The sequence below is a fragment of the Oenanthe melanoleuca genome, chromosome 25 (genome assembly GCF_029582105.1).
Source record: "Oenanthe melanoleuca isolate GR-GAL-2019-014 chromosome 25, OMel1.0, whole genome shotgun sequence".
NCBI classification, from domain to species: domain Eukaryota; kingdom Metazoa; phylum Chordata; class Aves; order Passeriformes; family Muscicapidae; genus Oenanthe; species Oenanthe melanoleuca.
The window spans coordinates 7,848,388-7,865,040 of NC_079358.1; the positions used below are offsets into that span (position 1 = coordinate 7,848,388).

A 16,653-nucleotide genomic window follows, 5' to 3' on the forward strand; every position below is an offset into this window, starting at 1 on the left:
GGCAATGCCGGGAAGGCCCCGCCCCCCGGGTCCTCCAGGCCCCGCCCCCGGGTCCTCCCGGCCGCTAGGGGGCGGGGTCACAGCGGGGCGGCTCTCGGGCGGAAAGGGGCGTGGCCGCAGCCCGGAAGTGCGTCGGGCCGGCCGGAAGCGAAGGCCGAGAGGAGAATGGCGGAGGTGGGGAGCGGGCGGGGGGGAGCAGCGCGGAGGGGGTTCGGGGAGCCGCCCGAAGGGTTCCGGGAGCCTCCGGAAGGGTTTGGGGATCCCCCGAACCCCCCGCGGGGGTTTTGGGGCCCCCCCGGCCCTGACGAGGCCCCGCCCCCGCAGGGGGAGGTGTCCGAGGGCTGCCGCCTGCCCGTGCTGCGCCGTAACCAGGACAACGAGGATGAGTGGCGTGAGTGGGGGCGGGGCTCGGGCCGGGGCAGCCAATGGGGGAGAGGGGAGGGGCCGGGAGGGGGCGGGGCTGCGGGAAAGGGCGGGAAATCGAGCGAGGGGCGGGGCCTGGTGAGGGAAAGGGGCGGGGTTTGCATTGGGGCGGGGCTGGGGAGGGGGCGGGGGTCCCGAGGGTGTGTCAGAGATTGGGGGGGGCTGGGGGGTCCCCAGAGGGGTTTGGGGACATGAGGGGTTCATGGGGGGTGGGGCACAGCCCAGGCTGGGGGGGGGGGAGATCCTTGGGGGGAATTCGGGGGTCCCTGGGTGGGCTTTGGGGGTCCCTGGGTAGGTTTTTGTGGGTCCCTGGTCGGTTTTTGTGGGTCCCTGGTCGGTTTTGGGGATCCTTGTGGGGATTTTGGGGGTCCCTGGTGGCTTTGGGGGTCCCCAGAAGGAGTGGTGACCCCCCCCCGCTCCCCCCAGCTCTGGCCGAGATCCTGAGTGTGAAGGACATCAGCGGGAGGAAACTGTTCTACGTGCACTACATCGACTGTGAGTGGGGCTGGGGGCACGGGGGGGGCACGGGGGGGGCACCCCGGGGTCCCCAGGGCCGGGCTGGGGACGTGGAGGGGTTTGGGGGGGGCAGCACCTCGCTGTGACCCCCGGAGTGTCCCCCAAGAGGTCACAGGGGTCGTGGAGGGACACTGGGGTGTCACTGGTGGGCACTGGGGTGTCACTGTCACCCTATGTGTCCCCAGGGGGTTCCTGGGTGCCAGCCCAGGGCCATCCCGTGTCCCCAGGGGGTTCCCAGGGGTTCTGGGTGCCAGCCCAGGTGCCATCCCGTGTCCCAGGGGTTCAGCCCAGGTGCCATCCTGTGTCCCCAGGGGTTCTGGGGACAGCCCAGGTGCCATCCCGTGTCCCCAGGGGTTCCTGGGGGGTTCTGGGTGCCAGCCCAGTGCCATCCTGTGTCCCCAGGGGGTTCCCAGGGGTTCTGGGTGCCAGCCCAGGTGCCATCCCGTGTCCCCAGGGGGTCCCAGGGGTTCCTGGGGGGTCCCAGGGGTTCCTGGGGGGTCCCAGGGGTTCCCAGGGGTTCTGGGGACAGCCCAGGTGCCATCCTGTGTCCCCAGGGGTTCAGCCCAGGTGCCATCCCGTGTCCCCAGGGGGTCCCAGGGGTTCCTGGGGGGTCCCAGGGGTTCTGGGTGCCAGCCCAGGTGCCATCCCATGTCCCCAGGGGGTCCCAGGGGTTCCTGGGGGGTTCCTGGGGGGTTCCCAGAGGTTCTGGGTGCCAGCCCAGGTGCCATCCCGTGTCCCCAGGGGTTCCTGGGTGCCAGCCCAGGTGCCATCCTGTGTCCCCAGGGGTTCTGGGGACAGCCCAGTGCCATCCTGTGTCCCCAGGGGGTCCCAGGGGTTCCTGGGGGGTTCCTGGGGGGTTCCCAGAGGTTCTGGGTGCCAGCCCAGGTGCCATCCCGTGTCCCCAGGGGTTCCTGGGTGCCAGCCCAGGTGCCATCCTGTGTCCCCAGGGGTTCTGGGGACAGCCCAGGTGCCATCCTGTGTCCCCAGGGGTTCAGCCCAGGTGCCATCCCGTGTCCCCAGGGGGTCCCAGGGGTTCCTGGGGGGTTCCTGGGCGGTTTTGGGTGCCAGCCCAGGTGCCATCCTGTGTCCCCAGGGGGTCCCAGGGGTTCTGGGTGCCAGCCCAGTGCCATCCTGTGTCCCCAGGGGTTCTGGGGACAGCCCAGTGCCATCCTGTGTCCCAGGGGTTCAGCCAAGGTGCCATCCTGTGTCCCCAGGGGGTCCCAGGGGTTCTGGGTGCCAGCCCAGGTGCCATCCCGTGTCCCCAGGGGTTCCTGGGTGGTTCTGGGTGCCAGCCCAGGTGCCATCCTGTGTCCCAGGGGTTCAGCCCAGTGCCATCCTGTGTCCCCAGGGGTTCCTGGGGGGTTCTGGGTGCCAGCCCAGGTGCCATCCTGTGTCCCCAGGGGTTCAGCGCAGGTGCCATCCCGTGTCCCCAGGGGGTCCCAGGGGTTCCTGGGGGGTTCCTGGGGGGTTCCCAGGGGCTCTGGGTGCCAGCCCAGTGCCATCCTGCCCCCTGTCCCCAGTTAACAAGCGTCTGGACGAGTGGGTGACCCACGACCGGCTGGACCTGAAGCGGGTCCAGGTGCCCCGGAAAGAGGCCAAGACCCCCACCAAGAACGGGCTGCCCGGCTCCCGGCCCGGCTCCCCCGACAGGGACCCGGTGAGGCACGGAACTGGGGACACTGGGGACACTGGGGACACTGGGGACACTGGGGACACTGGGGACATTGGGGGGGACACTGGGGACACTGGGGGGGACACTGGGGACACTGGGGACAGTGGGGACAGTGGGGACACTGGGGACACTGGGGACATTGGGGACACTGGGGACACTGGGGACACTGGGGACATTGGGGACACTGGGGACAGTGGGGACACTGGGGACAGTGGGGACGCTAGGGGGATACTGCAGGGACACTGGGGGGACACTGGGGACATTGGAGGACATTGGGGACATGGTAGTGACAGAGGACATCAAGGGTAAAGGGGATATTCGGGAGTCAGGGGAAATGGGTGACAAGGAACACCAGGAGGATGGGTGACATCAAGGGGACACTGGAGAGACAGAGGAACAGGGGACACTGGAGGGACAGGGGACATCATGGGGACAGGAGAGCAGAGGGGGCTGAGGAGGGGACTGAAGGCAGGGGGTGGCCCTGGGGGTGGGACAGGGACAGGTTTGGGGACAGCAGGGACAGGGTTGGGGACAGCAGGGACAGAGTTTGGGGACAGCAGGTGCAGGTGACAGTGTAAGGACAGGGGACAGCCTTGGGGACTGAGCAGGGCCAGCACTGAGGGGACACCCTGGGGGGACACAGGGGACAGGGGCCACACACCAGGCTGGGGACAGGGACAGGGGACACTCGGCTGGGGACAGACCTGGAGTCCCCAAACCCCCTCGGGGGGGGGACACTGCCCCCCCATGGCAGGGACATCCCTGGGGGCACCCCTTGGGGGGTGGTGACATCCCCAGGACCCCCCAGGTCCATTCCCAGGACCCTTGGGGACATCCCCAGCCCCTTCAGGGGACCCTGGGGACATTTCTGATTCTTTCAAGGGACCTTGGGGACACCCTCGACCTCTTGGGGACACCTGCAGCTTCTTTAGGGGACCTTGGGGCATCCCCAGTCCCTGTCTGGGGGCCTTGGGGACATCTCTGACCCTTTGGGGTCATCCTCAACCCCTTGGGGACATCCCCAGTCCCTCTCTGGGGACATCTCTGACCCCTTGGGGACATCCCCAGCCCCTTTAGGGGACCCTGGGGACATTTCCAAGCCCTTTAAGGGACCTTGGGGACATCCCTGACCCCTTTAAGGGACCCTGGGGACATCCCTGCCCCCTCGAGGCCGCCCCCGAGCCCCTCAGGAGCCCTTGTGGCCACCTCTGTCCCCAGGGAGGGGACCCGGGGGGTGAGGGGAGGGACCCCCGCCCGCGGTGGCTTTGTCACCGTGTCCCCTCCCCGCCCCCCCTAAACTCCTCCTCTTCCTCCCGGCGCAGAGGAAGAGCCTGGAGCTGGCGCTGCCGGTGGCCCCAGCCAGCGGGAAGAGTTTGCCAGGGCCACCAGGGCCACCAGGGCCACCGGCGGGGCCAGCGGGGCCAGCGGGGCCAGCGGGGCCAGCGGGGCCGGGGCCCATCACGCTCCGCCTGCAGCTGCCCAAGGAGAGCGAGGCCGAGCCCCCCCCGGGCCCCCAGCGCCCCACGGTAACGCCCGGGCCCCTGTCCCAGTGCCACCAGTGCCACCAGTGCCACCAGTGCCACCAGTGCCCCCGAATGGCCCCAGAGTCACCAGTGCCACCAGTGTCACCAATGGTCCCAGAAACGGCCCCAAAAGCAGCCCCAGAAACGGCCCCCGACAGGTCCCAAGGGCGTTTTGTCACCTGTGGTGTCCCCAGGGTGTCCCTGTCCCCATCCCTGTCCCCAGGGTGTCCCCAGGGTGTCCCTGTCCCTGTTCCTAGGATGTCCCCAAGGTGTCCCTGTCCCCATCCCTGTCCCCAGGATGTCCCTGTCCCCAGGGTGTCCCTGTCCCTGTCCCCAGGGGGTCATTGTCCCCACAGTGTCCCTGTCCCCAGGATGTCCCCAGGGTATCCCCAGGATGTCCCCAGGGTGTCCCTGTCCCTGTCCCTAGGATGTCTCTAGGATATCCCTGTCCCCATCCCTGTCCCTAGGATATCCCTGTCCCCATTCCTGTCCCCAGGGTGTCCCCAGGATGTCCCCAGGGTGTCCCTGTCCCCATCCCTGTCCCCAGGGTGTCCCTGTCCCCAGGGTGTCCCCATTCCTGTCCCCAGGGTGTCCCCAGGATGTCCCCAGGATGTCCCCAGGGTGTCCCTGTCCCCATTCCTGTCCCCATCCCTGTCCCCAGGATGTCCCCAGGGTGTCCCCATTCCTGTCCCCAGGGTGTCCCCAGGATGTCCCCAGGGTGTCCCTGTCCCCAGGGTGTCTCTGTCCCTGTCCCTAGGATGTCCCTAGGATATCCCTGTCCCCATTCCTATCCCTAGGGTGTCCCTGTCCCCAGGGTGTCCCTGTCCCCACATCCCTGTCCCCAGGGTGTCCCTGTCCCCAGGGTGTCCCCAGGATGTCCCCAGGATGTCCCCAGGGTGTCCCTGTCCCCATCCCTGTCCCCAGGGGTCTCTGTCCCCAGTGGATCATTGTCCCCACAGTGTCCCCATTCCTGTCCCCAATGGGTCCCCTGAGCCTCCCCTGCCTAGGGTATACTGGGAGCATACTGGGAGGGCACTGGGAGCACTGGGAGCACTGGGGGGATACTGGGAGCATGGGAGCACTGGGAGCATACTGGGAGGGCACTGGGAGCACTGGGAGCACTGGGAGCATACTGGGAGGGCACTGGGAGCACTGGGAGCACTGGGGGGATACTGGGAGCACTGGGAAGGGACAACAGAGCCTCCCACTGCTCCCAGTTACCCCCCAGCAACAGGGATGGGATGGAATGGGAGGGACAGGGATGAACTGGGCTGAACTGGGAGGGACTGGGCTGAACTGGGCTGAACTGGGAGGGCACAGGGATGAACTGGGCTGAACTGGGAGGGACTGGGCTGAACTGGGATTAACTGGGCTGCACTGGACTCCCCCCAGAAGCGCAAGGTCGAGGTTGTGTCTCCGGCCACGCCCGTCCCCGCCCCCACCGAGACCTCGCAGGCGTCCGTCTTCCCCCAGGTGAGCCCAGTACCACCAGTACGGCCCAGTAACACCAGTACGGCCCAGTACCACCAGTACGGCCCAGTAACGCCAGTAACCACCACCAGTACGGCCCAGTACCACCAGTATGGGCCAGTAACACCAGTACGGGCCAGTAACACCAGTAACCACCACCAGTATGGCCCAGGAACACCAGTATGGCCCAGTAACACCAGTACGGCCCAGTACCACCAGTACGGCCCAGTAACACCAGTAACCATGGCCCAGTAATGCCAGTAACCACCACCAGTATGGGCCAGGAACACCAGTACGGCCCAGTAACACCAGTATGGCCCAGTAACGCCAGTATGGGCCAGGAACACCAGTACGGCCCAGTAACGCCAGTAACCACCACCAGTACGGGCCAGTACCACCAGTATGGGCCAGGAACACCAGTAACCACCACCAGTATGGCCCAGTAACACCAGTACGGCCCAGTACCACCAGTACGGCCCAGTAACACCAGTAACCACCACCAGTATGGGCCAGGAACACCAGTAACCACCACCAGTACGGCCCAGTAACACCAGTATGGCCCAGTAACACCAGTAACCACCACCAGTATGGGCCAGTAACACCGGTATGGGCCAGTAACACCAGTAACCACCACCAGTATGGGCCAGTAACACCAGTATGGGCCAGGAACACCAGTAACCACCACCAGGAACACCAGTAACCACCACCAGGAACACCAGTAACCACCACCAGTATGGCCCAGTAACACCAGTAACCACCATCAGGAACACCAGTATGGGCCAGTAACACCAGTAACCACTACCAGTGACACCAGTATGGCCCAGGAACACCAGTAACCACCACCAGGAACACCAGTAATCACTACCAGTACCACCAGTATGGCCCAGTAACACCAGTAATCCCCACCAGGAACACCAGTAAACACCACTAGGAACATCAGTAACCACTACCAGTACCACCAGTATGGGCCAGTAACACCAGTAACCACCACCAGGAACACCAGTATGGCCCAGTAACACCAGTATGGCCCAGTAACACCAGTAATCCCCACCAGGAACACCAGTAAACACCACTAGGAACATCAGTAACCACTACCAGTACCACCAGTATGGGCCAGTAACACCAGTAACCACCACCAGTACCACCAGTATGGGCCAGTAACACCAGCAACCACCACCAGTAACTGACCAGTAATACACCAGTAACTGACCAGTAATACACCAGTAACTGACCAGTAACCGCATCCAACTCCCTGGGGAGATTTTGGGGTGCCCAGGGGGGATTTGGGAGTTTTGGGACTGATTTTGGGGTGTGTTCTGTAGGTTCGGGGATGATTTGGGGGTGTCTGGATTTTGAGGTGTTTTGGGGTAATTTTGGGGTGTCTCAGGGTGATTTTGGGGTGGTTTTTGGCTTGATTTGGGGGGTGATTTTTGGGGTGGTTTTAGGGTGATTTGGGGGGTGATTCTGGGGTGTCTCAGGGTGATTTGGGGTGTCTCAGGTGACTCTGGGGTGATTCTGGGGTGGTCTCAGGGTGATTTGGGGTGTCTCAGGGATTTTGGGGTGTCTCAGGGGTTTTGGGGTGTCTCAGGGTGATTTGGGGTGTCTCAGGTGATTTGGGGTGTCTCAGGGTGATTGGGGTGATTTTTGGGGGGTGATTCTGGGGTGTCTCAGGATGATTGGGGTGAATTTTGGGGTGTCTCAGGGTGATTTGGGGTGTCTCAGGTGACTGTGGGGTGATTCTGGGGTGTCTCAGGGTGATTTGGGGTGTCTCAGGTGGCTCTGGGGGTGTCTCGATTATTTTGGGGTGTCTCAGGGTGATTTGGGGTGTCTCAGGTGGCTCTGGGGGTGATTTTGGGGTGTCCCGGTGACTCTGGGGGTGATTTTGGGGTGTCTCAGGGTGATTCTGGGGTGTCTCAGGTGATTCTGGGGTGTCTCAGGTGACTGTGGGGGTGATTTGGGGTGTCTCAGGTGACTCGGGGTGATTCTGGGGTGTCTCAGGTGATTTTGGGGTGTCTCAGGTGACTGTGGGGGTGATTTTAGAGGGGGTGTCTCAGGGTGATTTTGGGGTGTCTCAGGTGGCTCTGGGGGTGATTTTGGGGTGTCCCAGGTGACTCCGGGGTGGGGCTGCAGGGCTGACCCCCCTCTCTCCCCAGAACGGCTCCGCGCGCCGGGCGGTGGCGGCTCAGCCGGGCAGGAAGAGGAAATCGGCGTGTCTGGGGACAGACGAGGTGGGGACACCTGGGGACACCTGGGGAAACCCTGGGGACACCCTGGGGACATGGGGACACCTGGGGACACCCAGGAACACCTGGGGACACCCTGGGGAAACTCTGGGGACACCTGGGGACACCTGGGGAAACCCTGGGGACACCCTGGGGAAACCCTGGGGACACCTGGGGACACTCTGGGATACCTGGGGATATCCAGGGACACCCTGGTGCCCCCAGCCCTGACTCCCCTGTACCCCAGCCCTGACCTCGCTGTCCCAGCCCTGAACCCTGTGCCCCACTGTCCCCAGCACTGACCCCACTGTCCCCATTGTCCCCATCACTGACCCCTGTGTCCCCATTGCTGACCTCTGTCCCAGTGTCCCCATCCCCATCACTGTCCCCATCCCTGTCCCTGTCCCTGTGTCCCCATCCCTATCACTGTCCCCATCTCTGACCTGTCCCTGTCCCCATCCCTGTCTCCCCATCCCTGTCAACTGACCCCTGTCCCCATCCTTGTCCCCATCTCTGTCCCCAGCCCTGAGCTGTCCCCATGTCCCCATCCCTGACCTTGTCCCTGACCCTGTCCCCATCCCTGTCCCCATGTCCCTATCCCCATCCCTGACCTGTCCCTGTCCCCATCCCTGTCCCCATGTCCCCATCCCTGTCCCCATCCCTGTTCCCCTGACCTGTCCCTGTCCCCAGCCCTGACCCCATGTCCCCATCCCTGTCCCCATGTCCCCATCCCTGTCCCCATCCCTGTTCCCATCCCTGACCTGTCCCAGTCCCCATCCCTGATCCTGTCTCCAGCCCTGACCTGTCCCCAAGTCCCCATCCCTGATCCTGTCTCCAGCCCTGACCTGTCCCCATGTCCCCATCCCTGGCTCTGTTCCTGTGTCCCCATCCCTGTCCCTGACCTGTCCCCCATCCCTGTCCCCTTGTCCCCATCCCTGTCCCTGTCCCCTGTCCCTGTCCCCATGTCCCCATCCCCTCCCTGACGCGTCCCTGTCCCCCTGTCCCTGTCCCCGTGTCGCCATCCCTGTCCCTGTCCCCATGTCCCTGTCCCTGTCCCCTGTCCCCATGTCCCTGTCCCCTGTCCCCATGTCCCTGTCCCCTCCCTGACGTGTCCCTTGTCCCCATGTCCCTATCACCGTCCCCTCCCTGACCTGTCCCTGTCCCATGTCCCTGTCCCTGTCCCCATGTCCCCTGTCCCCCTGTCCCTGTCCCCATGTCCCCTCCCTGACCTGTCCCTGTCCCCTGTTCCTGTCCCATGTCCCCGTCCCCTCCCTGACCTGTCCCTGTCCCCATGTCCCTGTCCCCTGTCCCATCCTGTCCCATGTCCCCATGTCCCCTCCCTGACGTGTCCCTGTCCCTGTCCCCTGTCCCATGTCCCCATGTCCCCTCCCTGACGCGTCCCTGTCCCTGTCCCCTGTCCCATGTCCCCATGTCCCCTCCCTGACGTGTCCCTGTCCCCTGTCCCATGTCCCCATGTCCCCTCCCTGACGTGTCCCTGTCCCTGTCCCCTGTCCCATGTCCCCATGTCCCCTCCCTGACCTGTCCCTGTCCCCTGTCCCCCTGTCCCATGTCCCCGTCCCCTCCCTGACCTGTCCCTGTCCCCATGTCCCTGTTCCCTGTCCCCATGTCCCCGTCCCATGTCCCTGTCCCCTGTCCCCTGTCCCCTTGTCCCCATGTCCCCGTCCCTTCCCTGACCTGTCCCTGTCCCCATGTCCCTGTCCCTGTCCCCTGTCCCCATTCCCTGTCCCCTGTCCCCCTGTGCCCCTGTCCCCATGTCGCCATCCCTGTCCCTGTCCCCCTGTCCCCATGTCGCTGTCCCCTGTCCCCTGTCCCTGTGTCCCCTCCCTGACGTGTCCCTGTCCCCTGTCCCTGTCCCCATGTCCCCTCCCTGACCTGTCCCTGTCCCCATGTCCCTGTCCCCTGTCCCCATGTTGCCATCCCTGTCCCTGTCCCCCTGTCCCCATGTCCCCCTGTCCTCCTGTCCCGTCCCCGTCCCCTCGCTGACCTGTCCCTGTCCCCATGTCCCTGTCCCCTGTCCCTGTCCCCCGTCCCATGTCCCCATGTCCCCTCCCTGACGTGTCCCTGTCCCCAGGACTCCCAGGACTCCTCGGACGGCGCTCCGTCGGCGCCGCGCATGACGGGCAGCCTGGTGTCGGACCGGAGCCACGACGACATCGTCACCAGGATGAAGAACATCGAGTGCATCGAGCTGGGCCGGCACCGCCTCAAGCCCTGGTACTTCTCACCGTACCCGCAGGAGCTGACGGGGCTGCCGGTGCTGTACCTGTGCGAGTTCTGCCTCAAGTACGGCCACAGCCTGCGCTGCCTGCAGAGACACCTGGTACGGGAATGGGGGTCTGGGGGGGCTTTCAGGGGGGTTTGGGGCGGTCTGGGGGAGTTTGGGGGTTCTGGGGGCTGCCGGTGCTGTATCTGTGTGAGAGCCACATGCAGAGACACCAGGTATGGGGGGATTGGGGGGTTTGGGGGTGTTTCAGGGGGGTCTGGGGGGTCTGGGGGCTGCCGGTGCTGTACCTGTGCGAGTTCTGCCTCAAGTACGGCCACAGCCTGCGCTGCCTGCAGAGACACCTGGTACGGGACTGGGGGTCTGGGGGGGTTTGGGGGGGTCTGGGGAGGGTTTGGGGGCTGCCGGTGCTGTACCTCTGTTAGTGCTGCCTGCAGAGACACCTGGTACGGGGGGATTGGGGGCTTTGGGGGTGTTTCAGGGGGGTCTGGGGAGGGTTTGGGGGCTCCCAGTGCTGTACCTGTGTGAGAGCCACATGCAGAGACACCAGGTATGGGGGGATTGGGGGGTTTGGGGGTGTTTCAGGGGGGTCTGGGGGGTCTGGGGGCTGCCGGCGCTGTACCTGTGCGAGTTCTGCCTCAAGTACGGCCACAGCCTGCGCTGCCTGCAGAGACACCTGGTATGGGAATGGGGGTCTGGGGGGGTTTGGGGAGGGTCTGGGGGTTCCCAGTGCTGTACCTGTGTGAGAGCTGCCTGCAGAGACACCTGGTATGGGGGGATTGGGGGCTTTGGGGGTGTTTCAGGGGGCTTTGGGGGCTCCCAGTGCTGTACCTGTGTGAGAGCCACCTGCAAAGACACCAGGTATGGGGGGATTGGGGGGGTCTGGGGAGGGTCTGGGGGCTCCCAGTGCTGTACCTGTGTGAGAGCCACCTGCAGAGACACCTGGTATGGGGGCTTTAGGGGGGTCTGGGGGCTCCCAGTGCTGTACCTGTGTTAGTGCTGCCTGCAGAGACACCTGGTACGGGGGGTTTGGGAGGGTTTGGGGGTGTCTGGGGAGGATTTGGGGGCTCCCAGTGCTGTACCTGTGTGAGAGCTGCCTGCAGCGACACCTGGTACAGGGAATGGGGGTCTGGGGGGGCTTTAGGGGGGTCTGGGGGCTCCCAGTGCTGTACCTGTGTTAGTGGTGCCTGCAGAGACACCTGGTACAGGGGGTTTGGGAGGGTTTGGGGGTGTCTGGGGAGGATTTGGGGGCTCCCAGTGCTGTACCTGTGTGAGTTCTGCCTGCAGAGACACCTGGTATGGGGAATGGGGGGGCTTGGGGGGGTTTGAGGGAGTTTTGAGACAATTTGGGGGAGTTCCAGGTGGTTTTGAAGGAGTTTTGAGGAGATTTCGGGAGGTTTTAGGGGAATTTGGGGAGTCAGGGCAAAGCTGGACCCAGGAATCCCCAATCTGGGGCATCCCCAGAGGGATTTGAGGAGATTTTAGGATGTTTCAGAGGGATTTGGGGGAGTTTTTAGAGAATTTAGGGGATTGTTGGGGGCATCTGGGGGAGTTTCAGGGGTTTTGGGAATCAGGGCAAAGCTGGACCCAGGAATCCTCGATTTGGGGCATTCCCAGAGGGATTTGAAAAGCCCAGAAGGATTTTCAGGCATCCCCAGAAGGATTTGGGAAGAATTCAGGAGATTTTGGGAGGGTTTCAGGGGTTTTGGGGAGACAGGACGAGGCTGGACCCTGATTTGGGGCACCCCCAGGGGGATTTCAGCGATGCCTAGAAAGACTTGGGAATCCTCAACCCCCAATTTTTACCCCCTCACCCCCCTTTTTACCTCCCCAAAACCCCCAAATTCCCTCCCCAAACCCCTAAATTCCCTCCTCACTCCCCATTTTCTCCCCCCCCAATCTCCCCCTCTTCCCTCCCCATTTTCACCCCCGATATTCCCCTTCCACCACTCAACCCCCACCCCCCAAAAACCCCCCAAAATCCCCCCCAGACCAAGTGTGACCTGCGGCACCCCCCCGGGAACGAGATCTACCGCAAGGGCACCATTTCCTTCTTCGAGATCGACGGCCGCAAGAACAAGGTGAGGGGGATTTGGGGGGGTCCCGGGGGGGGTCCCCCTCACCCCAAAACCCCACTGACGCCCCCTGGGACCCCTCCCCAGAGTTATTCCCAGAATCTCTGCCTCCTGGCCAAGTGTTTCCTGGACCACAAAACCCTTTACTACGACACCGACCCCTTCCTGTTCTACGTCATGACCGAGTACGACTGCAAAGGTTTCCACATCGTGGGATACTTCTCCAAGGTGGGGGCCTGGGGGGGATTCTGGGGGGAATTTGGGGGGTCTGGGGGGGGATTTGGGGGGTTTGGAGGGAGTGGATTGGAGCACAGAGGGATGGAGAGCTGGGGAAGGGTCCTGGAGGGTGAGGGAGGGAGGGGAAGAGGGGACGTGGGGAGGGTCTGGGGGGTCCTGGAGGGGATTTTGGGGATTCCTGAGGGATTTGGGGGTTTTTCCAGAGGGGTTTTTGGTGGGTTTTGGAATCCTGGGGGATTTTGGGGTGGTCCCAAGGGAGTTTGTGGGATCTGATCCTGGGGAGTTTTTGGGGTGCAACCCCAGGGGTTTCTGGGGTGGTGCCAGAGGTTTGGGGTGGTCCCAGAGGTCTTTGGGGTAGTTCCAGGGGTTTTTGGGGTCCAACCCTGGGGGATTTGCTGCAGGAGAAGGAATCCACCGAGGATTACAACGTGGCCTGCATCCTGACCCTGCCCCCGTACCAGCGCCGGGGCTACGGCAAACTGCTCATCGAGTTCAGTCAGTGACCCCCAAAATCCCCCTGGGACCCCAAACCCCAGCCCCTGGGACCCCCTTCAGTCAGTGATCCCCCCAAATCCCATCCCCTGGGACCCCCTTCAGTCAGTGATCCCCCCAAATCCCATCCCCTGGGACCCCCTTCAGTCAGTGATCCCCCCAAATCCCAGTCCCTGGGATCCCCTTCAGTCAGTGACCCCCCAAATCCCAGTCCCTTGGGACCCCCTTCAGTCAGTGACCCCCCAAATCCCATCCCTTGGGATCCTCTTCAGTCAGTGACCCCAAAAATTCCCCCTGGGGACCCCAAATCCCACCCCCTGGGACCCCCTTCAGTCAGTGACCCCCCCCCAAATCCCAGTCCCTGGGATCCCCTTCAATCAGGGACGCCCAGAATCCCCCTGGGGACCCCAAATCCCACCCCTGGGACCCCAAACCCCACCCCCTGGGGTCCCCTTCAATCAGTGACCCCCCAAACCCCACCCCCTGGGGTCCCCTTCAATCAGTGACCCCCTAAACCCCCCTGGGACCCCAAACCCCACCCCTGGGGTCCCCTTCAGTCAGTGACCCCCAACCCCCCCGGCACCCCAGACCCCAGCCCGGGCCCAGCCCCGCCCTGTCCTGTGCCGCAGGTTACGAGCTCTCCAAGGTGGAGGGCAAGACGGGCACCCCCGAGAAGCCGCTCTCGGACCTGGGGCTGCTCTCCTACCGCAGCTACTGGTCCCAGACCATCCTGGAGATCCTCATGGGGCTCAAGGCCGAGGCGGGCGAGCGGCCCCAGATCACCATCAAGTGAGACACGCCCCCTCCCTGGCCACGCCCCTTCCCAGAGCTCCAAATAATCGCCTTGTCCAGACCACGCCCACCTGTGGGAAGCCACACCCACAATGACGCACCCCCTTCTTTTAGCCCCGCCCACCATCCATCCCCACTTTGGGGGCGTGGCAACTTCTCCAGGCCACACCCACAGCCACGAGGCCCCGCCCCATCTGTCAATCAATGCTCAGCATTGCAGCACTGCTCCTCCAGGCCACGCCCACCCCGACAAAGCCACGCCCCTAATTATTGTTAGCCACACCCACACAAGGCTCCACCCCTTCCTTTCATCAACCTGGGGGGGTCTGGGGGTGTCAGGTGGGTGGGGGGATTGGAGGTTTTGGGGGATTCTGGGGGGTCTGGGGGTGCAGCCCCCCCTCATTTCCCCCCTCCCCCAGTGAGATCAGCGAGATCACCAGTATCAAGAAGGAGGATGTGATCTCCACGCTGCAGTACCTGAACCTCATCAACTACTACAAGGTGAGGGCCCACACACCTGGGGGGGCCCACACACCTGGGAGGGCTCACACACCTGGGGAGGGGGCCTGTAAAATATTCCTGTGTGTCCCCATTTAGACATCTGGGTCCCACACATGAATTTCTTCCTCACCTGTGCACACCTGTACGGGATTAGTATACTCTGACACACCTGTACACACCTGTACAGGATCAGTACACACCTGTACAGGGTCAGTGCACCCTGAATCACCTGTACAGGATCAGCACACACCTGTACGTCAGTACACCCTGACACACCTGTACACACCCACCCGTACACACTTGTATGGGGGTCAGTACACACCTGTACACACCTGTCTCACCTGTCCAGGGCCAGTACATCCTGACACACCTGTACAGGCTCAGTACACACCTGTACAGGCTCAGCACACACCTGTACAGGCTCAGCAGACACCTGTGCACACCTGTCCCCCCCTGCAGGGCCAGTACATCCTGACACACCTGTACAGGCTCAGCACACACCTGTGCACACCTGTTCTCCCCATGCAGAGCCAGAACATCCTGACACACCTGTACAGGCTCAGTACACACCTGTACACTCAGTACACACCTGTACAGGCTCAGCACACACCTGTACAGGGTCAGCACACACCTGTACAGGCTCAGCACACACCTGTCCCACCTGTCCCCCCTGCAGAGCCAGAACATCCTGACACACCTGTACAGGGTCAGTACACACCTGTACACACCTGTACAGGCTCAGCACACACCTGTACAGGCTCAGTACACACCTGTACAGGCTCAGCACACACCTGTACAGGCTCAGCACACACCTGTACAGGCTCAGTACACACCTGTACAGGCTCAGCACACACCTGTACAGGCTCAGTACACACCTGTACAGGCTCAGCACACACCTGTACAGGCTCAGTACACACCTGTACAGGCTCAGCACACACCTGTACAGGCTCAGCACACACCTGTACAGGCTCAGTACACACCTGTACAGGCTCAGCACACACCTGTACAGGCTCAGCACACACCTGTACAGGGTCAGTACACACCTGTACACCTGTCCCCCCGCAGGGCCAGTACACCCTGACACACCTGTACACCTGTGCACACCTATCCCCCCGCAGGGCCAGTACACCCTGACACACCTGTACACCTGTGCACACCTGTCCCCCCGCAGGGCCAGTACACCCTGACACACCTGTGCACACCTGTCCCCCCCGCAGGGCCAGTACACCCTGACACACCTGTACACCTGTGTACACCTGTCCCACCTGTCCCCCCGCAGGGCCAGTACACCCTGACACACCTGTACACCTGTCCCACCTGTCCCCCCGCAGGGCCAGTACACCCTGACACACCTGTACACCTGTGCACACCTGTCCCCCCCGCAGGGCCAGTACACCCTGACACACCTGTACACCTGTCCCACCTGTCCCCCCGCAGGGCCAGTACACCCTGACACACCTGTACACCTGTGTACACCTGTCCCACCTGTCCCCCCGCAGGGCCAGTACATCCTGACGCTCTCCGAGGACATCGTGGAGGGCCACGAGCGGGCGATGCTGAAGCGGCTCCTGCGCATCGACGCCAAGTGCCTGCACTTCACCCCCAAGGACTGGAGCAAGCGGGGCAAGTGGTGAGGCCACGCCCCGCCAGGCCACGCCCCCGCCGGGCCACGCCCCGCCAGGCCACGCCCCCCCGGTCACCTGACGCACCTCACCGAGCAACACCCGGCCCCGCCCACGGCTGGCGCCGCACGTCCTTTATTGACCATAAAAGGAAAGGGGTGGGGCACTGCCGGGCCACGCCCACCGCGGGAGTGGCTTCGTTTGTGGGTGGAGCCTCCTGTGAACAGCTTTGGGTTTTTAAATAAAAGGGGGTGGGGCTTCCGCAGGCTCCACCCACACTGGGAGGGGCCCAGGCACTCTGGTTGGGTCAGGCCCCGCCCATGGGTGTGGCCAGCTCTGGTAACGAGGGGCGTGGCCTCAGCCACGCTGGATCCGTTGATGTCACAGGAGGGGCGTGGCCTGCGCCGGCGCCACCCTGGGTGTGGTCCTGGTGGGCGTGGCCTCAGGGCTCCGCCTCCTCGTCGCTGTCACTCACCGGGGCGTGGAGCTGGGGAGGGGCAGGGTGAGAGGGGGGTCAGGGACCCCAAAATGGGATGCTTGAGACCCCAAATTGACCCCAGGACCCCCAAATGTGACCCCTGGGACCCCAAAAATTACCCTGGGAGCCCCAGATGAGGATTTTGGACCCCCAAAGTGCAACCCCCCCACCCCCCCATGACAGCCCAGGGTCCCCACATGTCACCCCGGCCACCCCAACCTCCCCCAGACTCACAGTGTGGGCAAAACAACCCCAGATGTGCCCCCAGCCCCCAAATGTGACTCCAGACCCCCCTAACGTGCCCCCAGCCCCCCCCAGATGCGCCCCAGCCCCCCCTAAGTGCCCCCAGCCCCCAGATGCGCCCCAGCCCCCACTAACGCCCCAGCCC

The 16,653-nt window shown here is 63.7% G+C and overlaps 1 protein-coding gene across 3 annotated transcripts in view; it reads left to right on the plus strand.

Annotated features, from left to right (window-relative positions):
* The first annotated feature begins 82 nt into the window (after window positions 1-82).
* Window positions 83-16,653, plus strand: part of KAT5 (lysine acetyltransferase 5) — a 16,982-nt gene continuing 411 nt past the window's right edge. The window contains exons 1-14 of one of the 3 annotated variants that reach the window (XM_056510185.1): window positions 83-174; window positions 325-391; window positions 850-918; window positions 2,460-2,596; window positions 3,934-4,137; window positions 5,527-5,607; window positions 7,758-7,832; window positions 9,919-10,167; window positions 12,060-12,149; window positions 12,231-12,371; window positions 12,782-12,875; window positions 13,502-13,661; window positions 14,084-14,165; window positions 15,665-15,800. In XM_056510185.1, coding sequence (XP_056366160.1) covers window positions 166-174; window positions 325-391; window positions 850-918; window positions 2,460-2,596; window positions 3,934-4,137; window positions 5,527-5,607; window positions 7,758-7,832; window positions 9,919-10,167; window positions 12,060-12,149; window positions 12,231-12,371; window positions 12,782-12,875; window positions 13,502-13,661; window positions 14,084-14,165; window positions 15,665-15,799 — 1,593 coding nt within the window. In that variant the 5' untranslated portion in view covers window positions 83-165 and the 3' untranslated portion in view covers window position 15,800. Of the gene's footprint in view, window positions 392-849; window positions 919-2,459; window positions 2,597-3,933; window positions 4,138-5,526; window positions 5,608-7,757; window positions 7,833-9,918; window positions 10,168-12,059; window positions 12,150-12,230; window positions 12,372-12,781; window positions 12,876-13,501; window positions 13,662-14,083; window positions 14,166-15,664; window positions 16,072-16,653 lie in introns of those variants that run through there. The other 2 variants (XM_056510187.1, XM_056510186.1) reach the window with 2 other exon arrangements.